The sequence below is a fragment of the Artemia sp. Qi Xiang Cuo genome, chromosome 4, assembly GCF_049724085.1.
Source record: "Artemia sp. Qi Xiang Cuo chromosome 4, ASM4972408v1, whole genome shotgun sequence".
Taxonomy (NCBI): Eukaryota; Metazoa; Arthropoda; class Branchiopoda; order Anostraca; family Artemiidae; genus Artemia; species Artemia sp. Qi Xiang Cuo.
In genome coordinates, this window is record NC_142797.1 from 6772162 (window position 1) to 6791610 (window position 19449).

Below are 19449 nucleotides of genomic sequence, written 5' to 3' on the forward strand. Positions count from 1 at the left end.
GACAATGAGCAAAAAAACAAGTTAGGAAATGTCAAATTGAGGGCTATACGCTAGAGTTCGTTCTTTACTTGGCTGGGTCAAAGGGGACGACACCTTAATATTCCAACGGTCACTGATATATTAGATAATCCCCTTTTTGCTTCCTGACATCAAAATCTTTTCTTTAAAGTGTCCGTGAAGTTAGGTCTTTTATGAAACTTATAGAGTCAGTCTCTAAGATTAGTTAATGATTCAAATTTTCTCCTAATGATTTTAGTACAAGTATTCAAAAATTTCACTTCATAGCTGACTTGTTGTGCGTTTTGATTTTATATGAGTGTTTTATTTCTACAACTGGGATAATCCAACTTTTCATTAACTTCCACCAACTTATCAACTTTTCATTTACCAACTTTCCATTTTCTTTTTTCATATTACCACTTTCTGTTCTTTTACGGAAACAAAATTACATACAAAATAGAAGTTTTTTATACCTTCCAGCAACCACTTCGGACATATTTCTACATACTGTGTCATCTTTAATATTTCTGATTCAATTCCATTGTTTTCATTATTTCACGAAAAAAAACTAAGCAAGGATAGTCCCTAGTAAAAAATCAGATGACGAGTGTGCCGCGGCTCAGTTAAATAGCTAATTAATTCACACAATCAACAAAATAAAGCGAAAGAACAAAACGAATAATAAGAAGAGGGGAAAAAATAGAAACTAAACCCTCCTCTTCATTTAGGATCCCGCTCTTTATTTAGTATCCTAGCAGTGAAGACCTTAATATGTGCAACAGCGTTCGGCTGTCCAATTCCTAAACAGTGTATCTGTATTTTCAAAATTTCACAGGAAAGCCCTGACCAGTTTCTCAAGAACATTCACTTTTCTGTATATACACTGTTTCTAAAATGTGGTTTCGTAGTTTTTGTGCATATACATTGTTTTTCTACACAAAAAAAATAATAGAAAACTTTAACCTCCTCATTTCTTCATATTAATTAAAAAAACCTTCCAAAAAAAAATTTTTTATAAACAAATTAAAAGCCGTTTTAAAGTAAGGAAAATCGTAAAATAACACCTGTTAAAATACAAACTCACCACTGATAGCAAGGACTGAAAAAAAATAAATCAACCCCGAATCGAAAAGAAGCTAAGTAAGCAGCCGTAGCAAAAACATACAACAAGTAACAACTTAAATTAATAAACAAGTTTTGCAATAATTAATGTTGAGATTGAATATGAAAATCTAGCTTAAAACGAAAACAAATGTTTATTAAAGTATAAATGAAACTTAAAACGAACAGAAATTAAATAAACAATCAATGCGAACAAACATAAAATATATATTAATGTAAATGAATAGATAAATCTTAAAACGAGTGAAACTTAAATTGAATATGCGAATCAAGTTTGAATCGAATAAAAATAACTACAAACAAGAGTTGGGTATCATCTCACTGCAGAAGCCTAAAACCTACTGCGTCAGTGGCGCTTTACTGAAAACAATTCTTTGAAATATTTTCACTTTTGTAACTTTAAGAAATCAAAAATTAATTAAGATTTTAGGGAATAAATATCAGCATATGTATATTAAATTGACAATGCAGATTTTTTTTCAGTAAACTCATTTGAATTTTTTCAGTAAATTACAAATTATATTCTGGCTTTTAGAAAGCATAGGGGTTTTGAACCCTACTTACATTAATTTATGCTCGTTTCGAGTTTTACTCTAATATTTATTTTAATTTTTGTTCGTTTTGGGTTTCATTTATTTATTGATACTGATTTGGGGTAGTTGTATGCTTGGTAGATTATATGATAGTCCGGATGCCAGGTGTTGAAAATGTGAACCATACCACGACGGAATGGGGCTGCTACGAGAATTAACCTACCCTCCACCCCCTAAATTGACCATGCGGGTTCAAAAATACCAAGGGCACTTGCTTGCGAGTGGTGGAACACTCCGAAACATGACATTTTATTATATTTTGGTATTTCATGCAAGAAAATGCATGTTCCACAAAGTTTGAGGTGCAGTTTTCCGCTCAAATAGAAATGCCTAGAAGCCATAGAATGTTTTCACTACACAGCAACACGAATAGTTACAAAAAATGGCAGAGTTAAAAAAAAATGGCAAAACTATACTAGTCTTTAACGGTCTTGAAAAGTATAGACAAAATCAAATTGAGTATTTGATATATAATGATATTAATTGTTGACAGATCCATCAGTTCAAGATTTTTTTTCACTGTAATTTTTATTTTCATTTTCAATTCTGTAAAAACTGGAAAATAATAAATTTGTAATATACGAGTAATTCGTTTTCAGTGAAGCACCAATGACGCAGAAGGCTCTAGGTTTTTATAGTTAAAGAAGGGGACAGTATCCAAATTTTGCTTGTAGTGAAACTATATTTGTCTTGACCAATCTTGAAACGAACTAATAAATTAAACTGAATATTTGATGCATAATGATATTAATTGCTAAAACCTCATCAGTTCAAAATTTTACTGTAATTTTAATATTTATTTTCATTATTAAGTACAAAAGAAAACATTTGTAATATAATTCGTTTTCAGTAAAACGCCAATGAAGCAGTAGGTTTCAGGCTTCTGCAGTAAGACGATACCCAAACTCTTGTTTGTAGTTATTTCTATTCGATTCAAACTTGATTTGCATATTCAATTTAAGTTTCACTCGTTTTAAGATTTATTTATTCATTTACATTAATATGTATTGTATGCTTGTTCGCACTGATTGTTATTTCATTTCTGTTCGTTTTGAGTTTCATTTATACTGTAATAGCAAAATATTTGTTTTCGTTTTAAGCTTGATTTTCATATTCAATCTAAGCATTACTCGCTTTAAGATCTATTTATTCTATTTATATTATTACTTGTTGTATGTTTTTTGCTATGATTGTTTATTTAATTTCTCTTCGTTTTGGGTTTCATTTATTCTTTAGTAGTAATTTCTGGTCGTTTTGAGTTTGAATTTTAACAGGTATCTATATCTCCTGAGGTTAAGTTTAAAATGGTCTTTACTTTTCTTTGAAAAACTTACTTTTTGGAAAGTTTTTTTTTAATTAATTTTTGTTCGTTTTTGATTGTAAAAAGTTTAAAGTTTTTTTGGCATGGGGGGATGGGGGTGCTTACTGTCCGATTATTCTTGACTTTAAAAAACAGATCTAAAACTTTCAATTTACATCGAATGAGGCTTTTTTCAAAGTCGATTACCTCTTTGATAAAAACCTTATATATGAACAATAGACAGCTTGTATAACTTGTGGACAGCGATTGACAACAATGAATGGATTGAAAAATAGCTCCAATAAGGGGATTTAGACCATTTCACTGGCTGACACAAAGGGATCACGACAGTTTGGAATTGACCTTAGTAGGAATTTGTGCGCCAAAGCAATTTTGCATCTATCACAGAGTATGTATTTTAACCTTATAATTGGATAATTATAATAGATTTCCTAAGTGTTCATCCCCTGCAAAACCCCTTCCCATAAGTTATAAACACCCCTTAATAAGTTATGCCCCGGGGCATTACTTACAACGCCTACCCCTGGGCCCTGGTGGGCTGTGTCGACACCGGAGTTTTTTGTTATCAGAACTTTGAACTATTTTAACAAAATATCTATCTCAAAATTTTTATCTAATACATTTAGGGCGTGGAGGAAGGAGAGGGGCTAGTTGCCATTCCATCTCTTTTGACTCTTAAAAAGTGAACAAGAACTTTCAATTTTCAATCAAATGAGCCCTCTCTAAAGTTTATACGAGCATCCCTTCCATAAGAAATAATATGAAGGGTTTGGAGAATCCTTAAATTACAACCCTTGCCCTGAGGGCTTTTGGGGAGTTGTAATCCTCAAAGACCTAATTTCCAGAACTTAAAACTACGTTTAATAAAATAGCTGTCTTAAAATTTTGATTGGATGTGTTTGGGGAAAAGGTGGGCGTGAGAGGGGGGTTAGTTGCCCTCAAATCACTTTCGACTACTACAAAGGGCACTAGCCCACGGAATTTTCAATCGAATGAGCCTTTTTGAAGTTTCTACGACACCGCCTTCTATAAAAACCTTATATGCCCCAAGGGTATAACTTAAAACCCTTGCCCTGAGGGTTATGGGGGATTGTCCTCCTCAAAAACATATTTTCTATCTGGAAATCAACTATGCTGAACAAAATGGCTATCTCAAAATTTGGATTGGATGTGTTAGGGTGAAGGATGGGCGTGGGGGGCTAGTTACCCCCAATCACTGTCTACTATTAAACGGCGCCTGAGACCTTAGAATTTCCAACTGAATGTATCTGTTTTGAAGTCTTGATAACACTACTTTACCTACACAAATTCTATACCGTCTGTGCTCTAGTGGCTCCCCTGGTCCCGAGAGTTGTAGGGGTTTGTCCTCCTCAAGAATCTATTGTCTAGTTTACGTTCAGCAATACTGGACAAAATAGCTACCTCGAAATTTTGATGTGGGAGGCGTGAGAAAATAATGGGCGTGGGGGGGGGCTAGTTTTCTTTTAGCAACTATCGGCTATTAAAATGGGCACTAGCCCTTTTAAGTTCCAATCGAATGAGCCTTTTTTAAAGTTTCTATGACAACGCCTTCTATAAAAACCGTATATGCCCCCAGGGCATATGTTAAAACCCTTGCCCTGAAGGTTCTAGGGGAGTGTCCTCCTCAAAAACATATTTTCTATCTGGAAATCAACCACGCTGAACAAAATGACTATCTCAAAATGTTGATTTGATGTGTTTGGGGAAATGATGGGCGTGGGGGGAAGGGGGCTAGTTACACTCGAATCACTTTTGACTGTGAAAACGGGCACTATCCCTTTGAATTTCCAATTGAATGAGCATGTTTTGAAGTTTCTACGACAACGCCTTCTATAAAAACCTTATATGCCCCCAGGGCATAACTTAAAACCCTTGCCCTGAGGGTTGTGGGGGAGTGTCCTCCTCAAAAACATATTTTCTATCTGGAAGTCAACTACGCTGAACAAAATGGCTGTCTCAAAATTTTGATTGGATGTGTTTGGGGGAATAATGGGCGTGGGGGGGGGGCTAACTGCCCTCTAATCACTTTCGACTATTAAAAAGGGCACTAGCCTTTTGAATTTCCAATCGTATGAGCCTTTTTAAGTTTCTACAACAACGCCTTCTATAAAAACCTTATATGCCCCCAGGGTATAAATTAAAACCTTTTGAAGTCTGGTAGGTGAAACAACACTGTAATAGAAGCCTATAAAAAAGTTTGCAGCAGAAATGAGATTAACAGAGAATTGTTCTCGAGATTACTTAGAGTCGACCTGAAAACTCCACAAATTCCTTACACATTTACTCATTGAATAGCAAAATTTTGTCAACTTCTTTGCATTCTTTCTTGTCATTAATTAAAAAAACTTTTTCCTCAAAATAAGTTTTTCAAAGAAAAGTAAAGAACTCCATTAAACAAAAAATGAGGAAAAATAAAATCAAATAATCTACCAAGCGTGAAAAGGGCACTGAAAATTTCAGTCTCTGTTTGAATTATCTGTTTTCTGACATCCTAGGGAAATTAGATCAACACGGTTGCTCATAGAGAAACACCCTCTACTCCAAAAAATAAAAACACATCTGTGGCCTTTCTTCTGAAAAATTAAACACAAAAAAACAAACAAGTTCTCAAACAAAATAAAGAGAAAAATTAGATCTCAAAATAAACTTAAATTATCTTGTACATGAGGATGGTTAAACTAAAGTTGTAAAGAGTAGAATTTTGAGGGAGGCCCATTGTATTTGGAGTGATTTTGAATTTGAAGAAAATGATAAAAATAAATTTCATAATTAATTTATGAAAGCACTAATTTATTCAAGGGCTTTTGTGAATTTTTTAGCTTTGTTAAACTAACAGACCAAACACTGTGACTCTTTGAGAATATACTATTGTTGACGGGATTGACAAAGATTAACACGATAACAAACACAGGCTGATCTTTTTTTATTGAAGTAGAAAAACGCGATTAAAACGGATTAACACGATAAGAAACACGGGCTGATCTTTTTTTTTTTTATTGAAGTAGAAAAACAGCATTAACACATTAACACGATAAGAAACACGGGCTGATCGCTTTTTTTTATCGAAGTAGAAAAATGGAATTAACACGGATTAACGCGATAAGAAACACGGGCTGATCGTGTTTTATTGTCGAAGTACTAGAGAAATGGGATTGACCCGGATTAACACGTTAAGAAACACGGGTTGATCGTTTTCTTTTATCGAAGTAGAAAAACGGTATTAATACGGATTAACAAGATAAGAAACACGGGCTGACCTTTTTTTTTCAAAGTAGAAAAGGAACATTCGTAAGACCCTTATAAAAATGACTCGATTCAGTTGCGGTATATGAGGTGACCTATTTGTAAGGGCCTAAACCAAAGTAATTTAAATATATTAAGCATCGAATTATACCTTGCAAGCTCGGCTCCGACTACTTGAGAGTTTCCTACTGCTCTTAGGTATGGGTATCCTGCTCCATTTGTCCAGTCAACAGCTATAACATTTTTGTCATCCTTAATTAAAAGAAAAAAAAAATTAGTCCAAACTCACCTATGTGCAAAATTATTGCTAGGTTTTAAAATGAAATTAAAACAGACATCCATTCACGAGGTTACGTTACTGAAGTTTATGAAAATTACTAATAAATGTCAAACGCATCATTTAGATTGTGCTCATAAATGATACAGAATGCTGCGTTCGTACCAGTACTGATGACAAAAGATGGTTCAAAATCGCTTCGGGGGTTAAGCAGGGATGCCTGCTGTCTCCCTCCTGTTCATCATTGTCATCGACTTCATCCTCCGAAATGCTAACGGCAAAGGAGTAAGACTTAGCAACTCAAAACAATTGTCTGATGTAGAATTTGCTGACGACCTAACCCTCTTAGATGAAGACAAGGCTAGCCTGCAAGAATTATTTAACCGTATAACAGACCGATCTGAAAAAGCAGGACTACACGTTAACGTAAAAAAGACGAAATGTATGGCTGTTTGCAGCGATCAACCTCTCGAGATCTTCCATAAGGGTGAAAAAGTTGAGTAAGTATCATGCATTCGATACCTTGGCAGTATAGTTGGAGAGAGAGGCAACATAGCTAAAGGGGTCCAGACCAGAATCGGGATGGCACAGACTGCCTTGGATCGGCTCTCACCAATATGGGAATCTCCAAAATTCTCATTAGGGCTAAAAATGAGACTCTTCAACAGCAACGTGATCAACATACTGCTTTACTCAAGTGAAACCTAGAAACTCGACCAAGTCTAAAGAAATGTCTGCTAGCCTTTGAGAATTACTGTCTCCGACAATTGTTACACGTCCGCTGGTACCACCGAGTTACCAACGAACAAATACGAACCCGCACCATGCAATCACCCGTCACAAAAGTAATCAAGTATAGACCCTGGCGCTTTCTTGGTCATGTATTACGCATGCCGGACAGTAGACTACTGAAGATGACGTTCCAATGGAATCCAGGGGGCTCAAGATGCAGAGGCAGGCCGATGAATACTCTACGCTGGACGAACGAAAAAGACCGAACAGCAATAAAAACTGCTATTGTGCCATACTGGGCTGATGTATTAGCCGCTGCCCTGCTTCAAGAAGAATGGCGGAGTCTTGCTGATGCCCTATACGCCCTGGATGGCGTTGGAGGAGCTAGAGTTCTAAGAGGATCATGAATGATACATTTTGCAAACAAGACATATGTTAGGAGAGGGAGGGGGGCGATAATGTCTTGAACAACAATTTTTGGCCAAAAGATTTTTCAAATAATGTTTTTTAAATAATTTCGAGAAAGCTGTGTTACAGCAAGACTATTGAGGCTCATTTTTAGTTTAAATATCTGAGTATATGGAAGCATTAAATTGAATAGAAACTGTCTTTGGAAGCTTTTAAAATGTCATCTTGAAAATAAAGATTTTTTACGGCTACTATAATTATAACGTTTCCATGTTTATTTAGCAAATAGACCATTTGACCCTTCCGGTGTCAAGCCAGAAAAGGGATTGTTTGCAATTGATTGTTTGCATATGATTATAAATAAATACACAGTCAAACATTGACCCATAGATCTAGTGGCGGATCCAGGATTTTTTCGGGGGGGGGATATATTGATCCGATAAACTTGCGTTAGGAGCAAGTTTAATTAACTCAAACTTGCGTTAATTAAGTAAATTACACTACTTTATACTACGCTATGGGGGGCCTCACCCCCCTGGATCCGCCACTGCATAGATACCAGTCAGGAAGAACGGTCACCAGATTACTAGTGGGGCGGGGGTCAAAGGTTTCAAATAGGTGTTTGCAACTTTGGTAATATTCGCAAATTATTTATTTGTCGTTTTCGACAAATAAAGGAAGGGGCAAAGACCCATTCTTATCGCCAATTAATCTACGGGTACCGACATAGAGAGAGGTATGCAATTAGAGAGAAAAAAATGGAAAAGAAAGTGAATTAGAGAGGGAAATACGTAAAGTGAAAGGGAGATAAATTAACATTGTATATCTTACGATAAAAAATGAAGAGCAAAACTACGGATATGTAAATTAATTATTTTAAACCACTATTACTTAGAAAACATGATTTTTAATTTTTGCTTAATACTTTTTTATTGGAACTAAAACATACCAACCATGTACAAGTATTTCCTCTTTTTAATATAGTTAGATATCTTTTTCAAAGTATTGCTTATTTTATATCTTAAGTTTTCAAGTTTGTATCCCAAAAAATGCTCTTTTTCGCCCAAAAGAATACAAGTTAAAATATTTGCATAATACTTGCTTTACAATATTCTTAGCTCCCCCCCCCCCCCCAAAAAAATAGTAACTATTTTTGCTCTTTAGAAGATTCAGCCTGTGTACTTGGATAAAAAAAATGTCCAAGCTGACAAAAAAACTTACATTGATTAATAGAATTTTTGATGCCTTTTGTATCCAGGAAGCAGATGGATTATGAGTCCAATCATGGACCAAGACTGTTAGTTTTCTTGATGGATCGAATCCAGAGCTTCCATAATTGAATTCATCATCGGCAAGCAACAAATAATAGTCTAGAGTAACCCCGTCTCCCAGACTGAAAAAAAAAATGTGTTTTATGATTAATGGTTTTGAAAAGTCAGAATTTTTATTTCTGAGGTTGTACTTTAAGGCAGATGGCAGAGGGGGAACCCACCTGGATGCAGCTTTTATTTTAATAGCTAAGATGAAATAATGGTAGCAACAATTATTATTACTGAAATAGTACAGAAGGCATGTTAAAATAAAAACTGTCGTCAATGGATTCTAAAAATAATTGCCCAAGCAGATGAATGGGAGAGTTGATTAAGGGTGGGGGCAGGTGATGGGTTACTTTTCTCTACTTTTCTGTAAAAAGATTATATCTTAGTAAGATGAAATGTTTTAGAAATTAAGAAATATACACTTCCATGGGCGCCCATATGGGGGGGGGGCAGGGAGGGGGCCTCTTGCCCCCCCTGGATGAATGATGCTGCCTTATTTTTATATTTTTGGTCTGAGCTTTCTCTTATATAGCATTAAAAGTAGCAATTAGACGAAGTTTGCCCCCCCCCTGGAATTCAGCTTATGGGCGCCCATGTACACTTCTGTAACACTTTTTACTTGCAGTAAAATGTGGTTCCAACATTTTAGTTTAACCCTTATTTTATTCTTTTTTTAATGCACCATGGCTCCTTAAAAAGATTCGAATCGTCACTGAATGTTTTATTATTAATTTTCAATTTATTTTAATTAATCTAGCCACGGAGTATAGAAATACAAAGGAAACAAAATAAGAGAATAAGGAAAGTTACAGATGGCGCTAACAACAAACAAACTTAAGAATTTTATTTCAGAAACTGCTCATGAACTGAGAAATAGAGGAGGAAAAATTCCTTACCTTTATAACTGAACGCTTTTCTCAATTTCTATGGTTATCTTTTTTGCAAACTCAATAGTTTATTGCTTTTCAAGCCAGAAAAGGATTTCTTCATAAGTGTCTGATGCTTAACTTCATTTTAAACCATATTCTTTCTTCAAATTTTTGGCAAAGCTTGTGGTAAGATTCTTTTCTCTGGGAACAGATAAGCACAAAAAATTTTCTCAGTTGTAAAAGTTTTAAGTTATTTGAGTTTTACGATTGTTATAATTGTTTTTTTCAATCATTTACATCTAGTTGTTTAAAGCAATTTTAATTATTTGCTTCCGTTACAATTAACATTTTAGAGTTGGCTCAAAGGATATGATAAGGTGATGAGAGACTAAATTCAATGGCGATTTATAAACAATAGATTTTAAAGTAATCATTGTCATGGTTCTCAAGGAAATTTAATTGACTGAATATTTTCCTTAAGGATGTCTCCTCCCATCTTTCCTCCTTCTGTAGAGGCAAGTTTATTACTGTAATCGCTTATACTAAATAAAATATTTCTTTAATGGAAGGAGAATGTTTTGCCCAACACAGCTAGAAACTATCAAAAGAAGCTTCATTTTTAGATATTATTAAATTAAAAAACAAGTTATTTCAACTGAAAGTTAGGAGCAACATTAAAACTTAATACGAACAGAAATTATAAAATATATGAGGGGGTTCACCCCCTAATATCTCGCTCTTTCCGCTCTTTTTGAATTTTGTTCGAGTCACAAACCCCTGAATCCCAAAGGCCGTTTAATTACAATAGATAGCTCTTTTGTAAGTACTAAAAAAAAATTTTAGCGTAAAGAGCGAGGTATTGACTAGGGGGTGAACCCCCTCATATACGTAATAATTTCTGTTCGTTTTAAGTTTTAATGTTGCTCCTTACTTTCAGTTGAAAAAACTTGTTTTTTTTTATTTCTGATCGCTCTTAAATAATGCTGAGAAATCCGGTCCCTCCTTCACGGAAAATTTTCCTCCTCCATGAAAAATTCCTCCATGGAAAGATCCTCCTACGTGTCCCCCCGGCAACCACCCACCAGTTTTTTGGAGCGCCCATGCTTCAAAATAGGTGCTTAAATCAAAAAATTATTAAAACAGCATTTCTATCATTACATCATTATGAATTACCTTTTAGTTGTTTGATCTTTACTCTCGGAGCGTTCAATTATGCCTTAACATTATTGCAAAGTTCAAGTTTGTAATGTTTATTAGTTTTTGGCTTTTCTTAGGCGTTCATTTTTCTTGATCGTATAAACTTGTTCTTAAGAACAATCTCTTTAAAGTTAAAGAAGACATAAGAAATTGCCTAGGAGAATTGCAGCAGCGGAAGCAAGCGAGAGGATTATTTTGCAGTAAAATAATTAATTACATATTCATTATATTTTATTGTTATCCAGTTGGCAACGTTATTTAGCTTCTGCAATGATCAATCACAGTAGCAAGGCTATACATAGATATGTGTTTTTTTTTTCTTGGTTTTTAGATTTTATTTACTTTTAGGTTATTTTTCGTTATTTTTAGGTTATTTTTACTTTGTCTTTGTTTCTTAGCGTTGGAGACACTATAGAAGCAAAATATCCACGTCGTTTTAGTTTGTCATTTCCTTCTATTCCTTTCCTCTATTTCTATTCATTTTTCTTTCTATTCATTTCCTACTATTGTTTTTTAAACCTTGAGATTTTTCTCTTTCTTTGTTTTTAGCAATCCTGATAAGCAATCTCTGAAGTCAGAACCAAACTTATGAAAATAAGTAGCACAGAAGCTTTCAGTAAACTCCTACATGCAGAGGTGTAACAAATAGCTTTGCTATTAAACGAAATATAAGACTAGTGACATATTGGTCATTGTTACTATATCTTTCACACTTGTTCTGAAGGCTTCTCAATCCCGCGAGAAATAATTTTGCATGTAGTCATGCTGCACACACGATTCAGTGGAGCAAAACAGCTTGACATAGTTACTTACAGTTTCATCAAGCGGAATTTTGTAGCAACGATCTCCGGTGATTCTGGTAAAACAGGGTTAGGCCTAGCGTCTGACGTCCAAGGATAATCAGTGGTGAAGCAGCCTAGGTTTTCATAGCAAGTTGATGCTTTTTGTTGTGCAGGTGAACCTGAAAGATGGATCTCATGTTATATGAATTTCAATAAATCAGATAAGAAAGCCAAGCGCTTGAGGACACTGAAGTTAAACATTTAAAATTTAATTCTGTACTTTTAGTTGTAACTTTGTGAGGTCGGTCAAGAATTATAAAACAAGTCTGTAGTGATAAATATGATAAATTTAAACCAAAGAAATGATCGAAAAGTAAATACAAGTTAAAGCGACTTGGATTGGGTGTTCGGATGGCCGCATCCAGTGGGGCTAGGAGGTTTGACCCCCCCCCCTGAAATGTTTGTCCGACTTGTAAAAACGCAACAAAAATGAATATAAACAAATTTTTGATGTGTTTTTAATTATTTTTTTTATCAACCCCTCCTCCTTGAAAACATCCAGGATATGCTATTTTACGGATGCAACGTCATTTTGCGGCTGGGCAGAAAATTTAACAATATTTCGGACAAGCCAATAGTTAGGAGTTAGTTCACGAAAGACCGAAAGTATTTAGTTTTAGTTAAACTTGGAGTTTAACTTTTAGTTTTAACTTTAAAAATGTGCAAAAAAGTATTTATAATTGGTAATTTTAGAACTATACTATCTAAAGATAATGAAATATACACCTGATATCTCTATATCTCTATCTAAGCTGTACATACAGGCCAAATTAGCCTGTGAAAGTGTCAACAATATTTGAGTTTTAGCTACGTCGTTTGTACTTTAAAAATGAACTTGGATCACTATGTCTGAAATCTCAATACATGATTACCACTCTTTATCTGATATCTCTACATCTCTACGCATCTATCAAAGCTCTATATGTATGATAAGTTAGTTCATGGCAAGCAATGAAAACGGTGAGTTGTAGACATCTGAATTGTTTCAGACATCTGCATCTGAATGAACATCTATATCTTAAATGCGCACAAAATTAGACCTTCAGTCAATTTAGGACTGTTTTATCTGTATATGAGTTTAGTTCCTTTTTTTATTCTAATAAAAAATGAACAAAGCAAAAAAAGGGGGAAAAAAGGTTCAATAGGAAACCCACTTTAAAAGGGCTCTTGAAACATCAGTGAAGTTGGCAAAACCTATTTAGGATGTTTTCCTTGAAAAATTCGAAGAGCCTCAAAATTTCCGCCTCACTAGATTTTCAAAAATATATTTTGTACCCGTTTCACATTCCTTGAATTGGCATCCCTGTTCAAACAGGGAAACATAGGAGGCCAATGGAACGATAATTTATTTCTGCTTCGTTCCAAGGCCGGTTTTCCATTGCCACTTTATCACTTACGCCAAGTGGCTCATGCTCCGGAGCATATGTAAGCTGCTTTCATATTGAAATTTTGCCTCTCGCAATGTTGATTCCAAAACTACATTGTGCAAGCTCTTGTGTGCATTATTTAACTCTCGAAAACAAAAGATGAAGAAACATTTTTTATGAAGTATTTCCATCTAAAAAAAGGGAAGAGGTCTGAATAAAGAAATTGAAACCGAACAGAATTGATTTTGGACTCTGGCAGCAATGAAGACTTTGCTCTGTCGGCTATTGTTCTGGATAAAAAGAAGTAAAATTTTGTATATAAAAAGAAAAATAGAGTAGCCTACTCTGGTAGTAGCCTAAATAGCCTAGGGGAGTTCAGCCTTGCCTACAAAAAGGCTTTTACAAAATAATCCAACCTTCCATGTTCAGTTCAAACAACTCAAATCGCTTTCGATTGTCTATGTTGCTTACGTTACAGATCTTAAGTTGATTTTTTCCAAACTTCTTAATTGGCTTAGGTTACTGAATTTGTAAAATTTGTAACACTTTTCCTTTAAAATAAATTGTTTTTGAGCGATTTTACTTATTGAATTCTAGTGCGCATAAGTTAGGCTTCTTTAAGTATACTGCCTACATCATAGAGTAAAACCTGGGCCAACCAGTATTTATCAAGAGCAGTTGAAATTAGTAAACTAGGACAGATGAAAGTACATCATGGATAGAGACCTATAAAATGTGATCATGATTCTTTGGATTAAAATTCTTGCTTATTTCTAACTGCTAAGTCTCATATGCTGCTTGTCTGTCAAGCTGCGTATTATGCTGAGTCTCTGCTTATTTCCTAAGATGAGAACATCGTTGCTCTAATCTGCATCAAAAAGGTGATTCAGAAATGTGCTTCGAATATGTTCCCGTAGTGAGAGCTTTTTGAACTCAAACTTTTTGTCCAGATTAGACTACCTGAGTGCAAGTCCTTCAAGAATTAGGCATTTAAAACCATGGACACCAAAGTTGTCACAAACCCCTGTCTAGAAGGTGCTGTTTTTTCTCGATAAAAATGTGCCACATGAGTGCTACACAAAATTTTTCAAGTATGCAAGTTTTGCCTAATGCTACTTGAAATTGCTCAATTAGCTGTTGTGCTTAGTGCAGTTGCATCACTATACTGTGCCACATGTAGCACAACAGTGCTGCATGTGGCAACCCTGATGGACACCAAACGTGTAGGAGAAAGTGTTCCTCCTGGATTTTGGAAAAGGCCGTTTTATTGGTATTTTCATTTAAAAATTCCTTCTTTGGTATTCTCGTTGGAAAATTCCACCCCCCCCCCTTGATTTGAAAAATATATTTCGTCCGTCTCCCTCACATTTGCTCACATTGGAACTACTGTTCAAACAGGTTTTAGAATTTCTAAGAAAGAGTAATATGACAATACGGAGACCACTGGTCTTGAAAAGAAATCGAAAAATACAATAAACTGCTCCCGTAGATTTTGAAAAATAAATTCCTCTCCCTTCACTTCCATGTTCGTGAATTACAGACCCTGTCTGAGTAGGGTACGGAATTTCTTTTAAACAGTAATGTCAATAAATAAAAGTTCAAATAGGGATAAAATACTTTTAATAGACAGTGTTTTTTATAAAATTGATAGAAATTCACAAAAATACCAGATATTTCGGTCACATATACTGTCTATTAAAAGGATTTTATCCCTATTTGAACTTTTATTTATCGTCATGGAGAGGCAGTGTGGTCTCCGAAATTATCTAAGTAATGTCATGGTATTAAGATCACTGGTTAGCTGATTACCCCTTTTTCACATAAGGTCAGAGCTGCTTGGAATCATACCAGTCATTAGAATCATCTTGAGTAGCAGTTGTGTGTAAATGTGGAAGGAGAAATCACTGGCAAAGCTTAACTGGTACCAGAAAAATATTCCAATGCCTTAGAGTTCTTTTTTGGGACTTATCCAGGAGTGGATTTAAGGGGTAGTTTTAGGGGCATATACCAACCGCTTAAGGTACCAGTCATAGTGGTATATGCCCTCGTAGAACAAGCTGATGGAGACAGTAATTATTCAGATTAATTTTAAACAGAGTTGCTGGAAAGAATAGACAAGATCAAACAGTTCGTGGTAACGAACTGTAAGTAAGGAGCGACCCGGCTCAATGGTAACCGAAACTCTAGAAAACAGGTTTTTGATACCAATAGATACATCAAAAGAATAAGATTTCAATGCTGAATTCAAATATATAATTTTCATGAAGTTTAGTCCTACCCATCAAAAGTTACGCGCCTGAGAAAATTTGGCTGATTTTCGAAAAAAGGGGGAAAGACCCCTTCAAAATTATAGAACCTTAATGAAAATCACACCATCATATTCAGCGTATCAGAGAACCCTACTGTAGAGGTTTCAAGTTCCTATCTACAAAAATGTGGAATTTTGCAATTTTTGCCAGCAGAAAGATCACGGATGCGTGTTTTTTTTTTTTTTTTTTTTTTTTTTTTTTTTTTTTTTTTCCCAGGGGCGATCTTGTTGACCTAGTGGTCCTAGAATATCGTGGGAGGACTCATTGGATCGGAAATAAAAAGTTCTAGTGCCCTTTTTAATCGACCAAAAAAATGGAGGGCAACTAGGCCCCTCCCACGCTCATTTTTTCCCAAAGTCACCAGATTAAAATTTTGAGATAGCCATTTTGTTCAACATGGTTGAAAATATGATAATTATGTCTTTTAGGATGACTTAATCCCCCAAAGTCCCCGATGGGAGGTATGAAAGTTAGGAACTTTACCCAATGGTAACATATTGTATTGGTTTTTAGGAAGTATACAGACGTTTTCAGGGGGGATTTTTTCTGGTAGTGGGGGTGGGGGTGGGTGGGTCGGGGGTTATGTGGGAAGATCTTTCCACGAAGGAAATTTTTATAGGGGAAGGGACATTGCTATGAAGGGGACGCTGGATTTCCCAGCATTATTTAAAAAATAGATCAGAAACTAAATGTGAAAAAAAAGTTTTCCAACTAAAAATAAGGATTAACATCAAAACTTAAAACGGACAGAAAATATTACGTGTATGATTGGGTTCATCCCCTAGTCAATACCTCGCTCTTTAAGCCAAAGCTTTTTTTAGTATTTTCATAAGAGCTATTTATTCTAAATAACGGCCTTTGTGATTAAGGGGTCATTTTTAAAGAATTGGAACAAAATTCGAACTTTTTTTGAATTTTCGAAGAGCGAGGTATTGACTAGGGGGCGAACCCCCTAATATACGTATTAAAAATATATGAATATAGAAGTTCGTTACGTAAGTTAATTCGTAAGTTACGCATATTTATTACTAATAAAAAAGTTCGTAAATTAAATTAAACAAGTTTCGAGGAAGCCATTTAACCAAATAAAAGTAAAATTAATATGCAACTTTTGTTTTATATAATCTTGCACGGTGAGTCAAAATCAAAACCTGCATTAATTCAAAATCGTTCAAAAATTTAATAATAAAAAAAACAAGTTTTTTTAACTAAAAGTAAGGAGCGACGTTACAACTTAAAACGAACAGAAATTATTCCGTATATAAAAGGGGCTGTCCCCTCCTCAACGCATCGCTCTTTACGCTAAAGTTTGACTTTCTCACAACTCTTATTTTTTTTAAACAGTAAAAAACTTTAGCGTAAAGAGCAAGGCGTTGAGGAGGGGACAGCCCCTTTCATATACGGAATAATTTCTGTTCGTTTTAAGTTTTAACGTCGTTCCTTACTTTCAGTTAAAAAAAACTTGTTTTTTTTTATTTAATTCCTGGAAGAAGTATGGTTTAGCCCGACGCTAATATCAGACCAGAAGAGAAGGATTTCCCCTTCGGAAATAGGAACAAAGATCAGGGCTTATAGAAAAGCCGCGAGACAGCCATTTCACAGTGCTGAAACAATCCTAGCCTTCAGTATCCAATCTAAAATTGATATGTTGTTGAAGTCAAATCAAAAGATATATAATAATTAAACAATCAAACAATAAGAAAATTCAAAATATTTAGACTTTGGAGGAAAGAGCACGGTCCATCCCCCCCTCCCGTCTTGTGTTCGTATCAAGTAAGGACTGAGATTCATAGCCAAAAAGCTTTTTCAAGACCAGCAAACACTTGTTGACTGAGAAAAACCTCCTAAATATGATATGAAAAAGGTTTAGAGAATAAGTTTAAGGCAAGCTAGGCGAGTGCTTCGTGTAATTTTGGTTTTGGTTTTGCATGATACAGAGGCTTTCACCCAGACTGAACATGATTTGATTGTTCATTTTAGTTACTACTATTGTTATCGGCCTCACATTTCTTAGGTGTATAGGGTATCATATTTTTGTTTTTTTTTCTACGAAAATTGTTTTGCAAATCCAATAAACTCAGTTTTATTTCTGGACATAATGGCTTCCACTCCCCAAAAATTAAAGGCATTTTGTTAACTTACAAGCCACCTACTGGACGGACAACTTGCACCCTGAATACGTAATAGATGGCGTGTAAGCATAGAATTAATGGTTAATGAGGGTTCACCGTTATTTTTTCAAACCCTTAAAGCAGGGTCAGGACCAGGGGTGTCATTTGGGGGGGAAGGGTTGCACTTGCCCCCAAGAAAAAAATTATGCCCCTTGACTATCCGGAGATAGACCCCTTTCGATAAAAACGCCGAAGATTCCCCCCTGGTCAGGGACAGGGCCGTACCAAGGGAGAGTTAATGGGCTTGACCCCCCCCTCGAAATTTTGTCTGACTCGTAAAAACGTAATGAAAACGAATATAAACATATTTTTTTAGTTTTTTTATAACCCCCCTCCCCGGAAAAAAATCCTTGAGTAAAACACGCCTCGAAAAGGAATCCTGGATACGGGCCTGGTCGGGACTACCAAACAATTTCACGAAGAAGAAGATAAATCTTCTCGAATTGAATAGATTTGCTTTAACCTGACTGCTAAAAATCTGGAACTAATAGTTAAGTTTCAAAGAATTCCTTCATCAAATCGATTATCAGAATACAAGTCGTTCATTATAGCAAAACATATTGTGATTATTTTTGCATTTGCAGCTGGAAAAAGGCACTGCTCAAGCTTTCACAGTTTTCCACGTAGTGCCATTATATTTACAACAGCAAATACAGCTTTATATTCTATATAAAATAAAAACAAATGTTTTCAACTGAAAGTAAGGAGCAATATTAAAAATTAAAACGAACCGAAATTATTACGTATAAGAGGGGGGTCACCCCCTCGTCAATACCTCGCTCTTTACGCTGAAGTCGGAATTTTTTCCCGATTCTTTAAGAATGACTCCTGAATCACAAAGGCAGTTTAATTAGAATAAATAGCTTTTTTGAAAGTAGGTATTGACGAGGGGGTGACCCCCCTCATATACGTAATAATATCTGTTCGTTTTAAGTCTTAATGTTACTCTTTCCTTTCAGTTGAAAAAAACTGTTTTTTTTTTATATTTAATTTCTGATCGTTCCTAAATAATGCTGGGAAATCCGGTCACCAATTCATGGAAAATTTCCCTCCCTGATGAAAAATTCCTCCTACGTATCCCCCCACCGACCCCCCACCACCACCAGAAAAATCCCCTGTGAAAACGTGTGTATACTTCCCAATAACCAATACTATATGTACACAATGGGCAACGTTCATAACTTGCAGCCCTTCCCCCGGGGACTCTGGGGGGGTGGTGGTTAAGTCATCTTCAAAGACGTAATTATTAGATTTTTTACTATGCTGAGCAAAATGGCTATCTTAAAATTTTGATCGGGTGAGTTTGGGGAAAAAATGAGCGTGGAAGGGGGGCTAGCATCCGCCAATATTTTTGGTCACTAAAAAGGGCCCTAGAACTTTTGATTTTCGATTAAATGAGCCCTCTCCTGATCTTCTACCTGAGCATCAAAATTTGATCCTTTCGATGTATCTATTGCTATCAAGACTCTGGTTCTTAGAGTTTCGGTTACAATTGAGCCGCAATTCTCCTTACTTACAGTTCGTTACCAAGAACTTGTTGATAAACTCAGTTTCTTGAATATTTACTCCCATTTAAAGTTATTCATTTCTAACGTATAAAAAGTCAATTGACTCAATAAAACTTCGAGTTTGGACAATCTGTGGGGAATAATTTTTTT

General features: G+C 35.3%; 1 protein-coding gene across 1 annotated transcript in view; it reads right to left on the reverse strand.

Moving 5' to 3' along the window:
* The window catches only part of LOC148952725 (uncharacterized), a 195872-nt gene that overhangs the window by 165840 nt on the left and 10583 nt on the right, over window positions 1-19449 (reverse strand). The window contains exons 2-4 of the mRNA XM_089087762.1: window positions 11916-12063; window positions 8939-9110; window positions 6452-6552 (exon numbers count right to left, since the gene is read on the reverse strand). Of these exons, the coding sequence (XP_088943888.1) occupies window positions 6452-6552; window positions 8939-9110; window positions 11916-12063 (421 nt within the window). The remainder of the gene's footprint in view (window positions 1-6451; window positions 6553-8938; window positions 9111-11915; window positions 12064-19449) is intronic.